Here is a 6,000-nt window from a genome sequence, read left to right on the forward strand (position 1 = left end):
TTGTTTAACAAGGTTTTAAATGACCGAAATAACAAGAATCAAATTGTAAACAAAACATGAACTCAGGAGTTTACCGTACAGAACTAACAATAAAATTGTAACTTAAGGTTAAAATACATTAATACTTTTATCTGAATATGACCCCTTCGTCGGGTTGAATTTGGTTTTCGGGTTTGAATTTTTGGGTTTATTAGGTATTTTACATGACAGGTATTTTAATTTCTAGTAATAATTTAAATTTTGATCAGGAATAAGAATAAGATTAAGAATATATTTATTTTCTTGAAAGGAATATTACAAAACAATACAAATGATAAAACTATAACATAACATGGATACTGTTGTTTTTTTTCATTCGTAAAAGAAATAACATAGATTAACTTCCAACAAAATAATTACACTTTATATAATTTAAGCTACTTCATATAACCTAAGAACAATATAAAATCAATTAAATCCTCATTTAAGAAAATTTAGGACCTTCAATGGCATAGCCTGTGTGGAAGTTCCTTATCTATTACATTGACAACATAATGGGTGGAATAGTTTACAAAGCTTAACATTACTGACCCACTTAATGATAGATTAAAAACATAATTATCTCAGTTCACAATTACTAAGATTCATGTACATTAATTCTAAACTACCAAAAAGACAACGTATAATATAATGAAAACACAGAATTAATTATTTATGCAAGGATTTTTACTAAACATTCAAAATTAACAGCTGTTAAAAGCCAAGTCTTTAGTTTCTTTGAAAATCTACCTAAAGTTTTACAATTTTAACAATATTTTTTGGTAATTTACAAACAAACTTTGGACCTACAAAACAGTAACTATTAAGGAAATGAGTTAAATTTAAGGAGGCAAAGAATAACAAAAATGATTATCTAGGTTACGTACCTTATACAGTCAAAACAGTTCTGATACAGTCACTAAAGGACGATGCGCATTTCAGAGCTTTTAAGCTCTATCTTCAGGTCCGAGGATACATTTGTCAATTCATCTTGCTGATTCGTCAAAATATTTAAACATTAAAAACACATAACACAAACACATAATTCATTACGTTTATACAGGTACTGTACATGTGCCGGCCGGCTATAGATCCCGGAGTCGGGATCTATAGCCGGCCGGCACATGTACAGTACCTGTATAAACGTAATGAATTATGTGTTTTTAATGTTTAAATATTTTGACGAATCAGCAAGATGAATTGACAAATGTATCCTCGGACCTGAAGATAGAGCTTAAAAGCTCTGAAATGCGCATCGTCCTTTAGTGACTGTATCAGAACTGTTTTGACTGTATAAGGTACGTAACCTAGATAATACTTTAAACTACAGTTCAGGAGGCAAAATAATGAATAAACAAAAATGAAAAAAATTGTCATCAGCTATTCTATAAGGATGAGTAATCTAGTGAGAGAGTATGTTTTATCTATGGTATAACATAGAGTTTAATTGATAATGAAGCGTTGTTAGCTTAATAGCTTTAGAAAAAGACCTTAAACTAATTTTTTAAATTAATTTTTATGGAGAATAAATGGTTGTGGTTTGCTTATTCGGATATTGTATTTTGACACAATTTACAGTTTTTACTTAATACTAACGATTAACATTTCACTAAAGTATACTTAACTACCTTACCCGCAAGAGCAAATCTAAATAATCATTAAAAATATTGTTATTGAAAACTATTGATTGGTTAAGTTAGGCTGAAATAAACAAAACAGAATACAGCAATATAAACAAATGATAATAAGGTAATAAATTAAAACAATAACAAACAAATAAGTACTACTGAGGTATTTTAAACATAAGGTATAAGGACACTTCTCTTTAGAAAAGAATTACGACCTTAAAGGACAATTTATTAAATGATGGATAGTTTTGAGCAAGGCTTCTCATTATGACGAACATTTTATGTCTACTGTATAGATTATGGTGGTGTGACTTTTAGTTTTCTCAAAATTTCATGGGTACTTTGGGATTTTTAAATTTATAAGGAATGTATCTCACGTTTTAAAGGAAATATTTTTGTGAAATGTAATAATTATTGTAGCTAATATTGCTTTTCCCTGTACCACCCCATTCTTGTCAGGAAGGTAATTTACTTAGTATTTATTATTTTAATTATGTTTGTATATATTAATGAAGATATGCCTATTGCCTAGCGACTTAGAGGCTAGTTCACAATTTACAGCTTTTTAACACAATTGGAAATAACAAAATGATGAAGGGAACATAAAAATGATTCGTTCTTAAATAGAGAAGATAGCTAATCATTTAATAGAAAATTGCCAAAAACACATAAGACGCACAATCTTTGATAAATAAAACATATTTATTTACAGTCATTAAAACTGTTAAAAGTCCCCAAATTACGTTACGATCATGGGTGGGAGCGTGGTTCTGCTTAGCGTTACACATCGTAATAAGGAGGATGAGTTTCAAAAATTGTTTTGGTAACGAACAAAAAATAATTTTTTTCAAAGTACCAAAATGATTAACTAATGATATGCATAAAACCCTATTGATTTTTGGTTGGACCTTTTCGTTGGAAGTGCCAGATGAAAAAGTGCATGGGTTGTAACAACATAACACACAATTTAATACAAACAATATTATTTGAGTAGCCTACTAAATTAAAAAAGAGCAGTTTGCAAAAATATTATGCCACATAAAAAAAGCTAAGCTAAAGCAGTTAGAAGTTGTGTTTAAATAAACTGCTAATTTTCTCTTTGATCCTTTGAATTTTTTATTTTATTGTACTTAAAAACCAATTTTAATACATTTTCACTCATGCAACTTTAATAAATTCATGTTTAGTTTAGTTTATATAGAATTTCCACATAAACCTTTTTAATACCCTATTTTATACAGCTTATGAATGCAAAACAATTTTTTACATGTGGTACACTTTTGAGGTATCTCTACTGTGAACCAATGTATGTTTCTTCATACTGCTTTTAGTTATGAGCACTTGCAATATGTTTCTTCAGATCACTTTTGACAGTAAATGATGTTTCACATATATTGCACTTATGACGGCGCTCCCCTGTATGAACCAATGTATGTGTCTTCATATTGCCTATTGTTGTAAAGGATTTTCCACATGTAGCACACTCGAAAGGTCTCTCTCCTGTATGAACCAATAAGTGTTCCTTCATACTGTTTAATCGTGTAAATGATTTTCCACATGTAGCACACTTGTAAGGTCTCTCTTCTGTATGAACCAATGTATGTGTCTTCATATTGTCTATTGATGTAAAGGATTTTTCACATTAGAAAAGACCTTAAACTAATTTTTAAATTAATTTTTATGGAGAATAAATGGTTGTGGTTTGCTTATTCGGATATTGTATTTTGACACAATTTACAGTTTTTACTTAATACTAACGATTAACATTTCACTAAAGTATACTTAACTACCTTACCCGCAAGAGCAAATCTAAGTAATCATTAAAAATATTGTTATTGAAAACTATTGATTGGTTAAGTTAGGCTGAAATAAACAAAACAGAATACAGCAATATAAACAAATGATAATATTAAGGTAATAAATTAAAACAATAACAAACAAATGAGTACAACTGAGGTATTTTAAACATAAGGTATAAGGACACTTCTCTTTAGAAAAGAATTACGACCTTAAAGGACAATTTATTAAATGATGGATAGTTTTGGCTTCTCATTATGACGAACATTTTAAGTCTACTGTATAGATTATGGGGGTGTGACTTTTAGTTTTCTCAAAATTTCATGGGTACTTTGGGATTTTTATTTATTAGGAATGTATCTCACATTTTAAAGGAAATATTTTTGTGAAATGCAATCATTATTGTAGCTAATATTGCTTTTCCCTGTACCACCCCATTCTTGTCAGGAAGGTAATTTACTAAGTATTTATTATTTTAATTATGTTTGTATATATTAATGAAGATATGCCTATTGCCTAGCGACTTCATAATTGGAAATAACAAAATGATGAAGGGAACTTAAAAATGATTCGTTCTTAATTAGAGAAGATAGTTAATAATTTAATAGGAAATCACCAAAAACACATAAGATGCGCACAATCTATGATAAATAAAACACATTTATTTACAGTCCTTAAAATTGTCAAAAGTCCACATATTATGTAACGCTCATGGGTGGGAGCATGGTTCTGCTTAGCATTACACATCGTAATAAGGAGGATGGAGGGGAGTTTCAAGATCATTCCGGTTACAGACTAACAAAACAATTTTTTCAAAGTACTAAAATGATTAATTAATGGTATACATAAAAAACTTTTGGTTTTTGGTTGGGCCTTTTCGTTTGGAGGAGCCAGATAAAAAAGTGCATAAAATGGGTTGTAACAACATAACACACAATTTAATACAAACAATATTGTTTGAGTAATAAATTTAAAAAAAGAGCAGTTTGCAAAAATACTCTGTCACATACAAAAAAAGCTAAGCTAAAGCTGTTGAAAGTTGTGTCATAGACTAACCAACACAAGTAGACTTCTCATCCCATTGTAAATTTTGAAGCACGTTTTTCGTGTCTAGTTCATGTACGTGACACAAAGGCGCTAGTGTCGATGAAACTTTGTTTCTATTATTTTAGGGTTAATTTCTTGATTTGTGCTTTACTGTTTGGTTATATAACTAGGGGACAAGTTATTGTTTATGATTAGATTGTATTATTTGGTTAAACGAGGGTTTAAATGGCTGTAATAACGGGAAACAAATTGTAAACAAAACACAAACTCTACATAAACCGTACAGAACTAACAATAAAATTGTCTTCAGCTGTTCCATAAGGATGAGAAATCTACTAAGGGAGTATGTTTTATCTATGGTTGTGTTTAAATAAACTGTTAATTTTATTCTTAATTTTATTATTTTATTGTACTTAAAAACCAATTTCAACACATTTTCACTCATGCACCTTTAATAAATTCATGTTTAGTAGTTCATATAGTATTTCCATATGAACCTTTTTAATATCCTTTTTTATACAGCTTATTAATGCAAAATATTTTTTACATGTGATACACTTTTCAGGTATCTCTACTGTGAATCAATGTATGTTTCTTCAGAGAACTTTTGAAAGTAAATGATGTTTCACATGTAGTGCACTTATGAGGGCGCTCTCCTGTATGAACCAATGCATGTGTCTTCATACTGCCTATTTGTGTAAAGGATTTTCCACATGTAGCACACATGTAAGGTCTCTCCCCTGTATGAACCAATGCATGTGTCTTCATACTGCCTATTTGTGTAAAGGATTTTCCACATGTAGCACACATGTAAGGTCTCTCCCCTGTATGAACCAATGCATGTGTCTTCATACTGCCTATTTGTGTAAAGGATTTTCCACATGTAGCACACATGTAAGGTCTCTCCCCTGTATGAACCAATGCATGTGTCTTCATACTGCCTATTTGTGTAAAGGATTTTCCACATGTAGCACACTCGTAAGGTCTCTCTCCTGTATGAACCAATGTATGTAGCTTCATACTAACTATTTGGTTAAAGGATTTTCCACATGTAGCACACTCGTAAGGTCTCTCTCCTGTATGAACCAATGTATGTTTCTTCATATTGCCTATTGTTGTAAAGGGTTTTCCACATGTAGCACACATGTAAGGTCTCTCCCCTGTATGAACCAATGCATGTGTCTTCATACTGCCTATTTGTGTAAAGGGTTTTCCACATGTAGCACACATGTAAGGTCTCTCCCCTGTATGAATCAATGTATGTCTCTTCATATTGCCTATTCGTTTAAAGGATTTTCCACATGTAGCACACTCGTAAGGTCTCTCTCCTGTATGAACCAATGTATGTAGCTTCATACTAACTATTTGGTTAAAGGATTTTCCACATGTAGCACACATGTAAGGTCTCTCCCCTGTATGAATCAATGTATGTCTCTTCATATTGCCTATTCGTTTAAAGGATTTTCCGCATGTAGCACACTCGTAAGGTCTCTCTCCTGTATGAACCAAT

At 30.9% G+C, this 6,000-nt stretch overlaps 1 protein-coding gene across 1 annotated transcript; it reads right to left on the minus strand.

Annotated features, from left to right (window-relative positions):
• Positions 1-4,810: 4,810 nt before the first annotated feature.
• On the minus strand, positions 4,811-6,000 carry LOC128995766 (zinc finger protein 431-like). The gene is made up of 2 exons (XM_054420784.1): positions 5,635-6,000; positions 4,811-5,436 (listed from the first exon to the last, which is right to left on the minus strand). The coding sequence occupies exons 1-2, from the start codon at positions 5,928-5,930 to the stop codon at positions 5,052-5,054; spliced, it is 681 nt and encodes a 226-aa protein (XP_054276759.1). The 5' UTR covers positions 5,931-6,000; the 3' UTR covers positions 4,811-5,051.

Source organism: Macrosteles quadrilineatus, unplaced genomic scaffold (assembly GCF_028750875.1).
Source record: "Macrosteles quadrilineatus isolate MER2022 unplaced genomic scaffold, UCM_ALF_1.0 Scaffold_5__1_contigs__length_97177068, whole genome shotgun sequence".
NCBI classification, from domain to species: Eukaryota; Metazoa; Arthropoda; class Insecta; order Hemiptera; family Cicadellidae; genus Macrosteles; species Macrosteles quadrilineatus.

Excerpts from the sequence above, each read along its gene's own strand:
- LOC128995766 (XM_054420784.1), bottom strand. The coding sequence starts at position 5,930 with ATGAAGAGACATACATTGATTCATACAGGGGAGAGACCTTACATGTGT. Across the intron at positions 5,437-5,634 it reads ACAGGGGAGAGACCTTACAT|AATAGGCAGTATGAAGACAC; the intron begins GTGTGCTACATG and ends ATCCTTTACACA.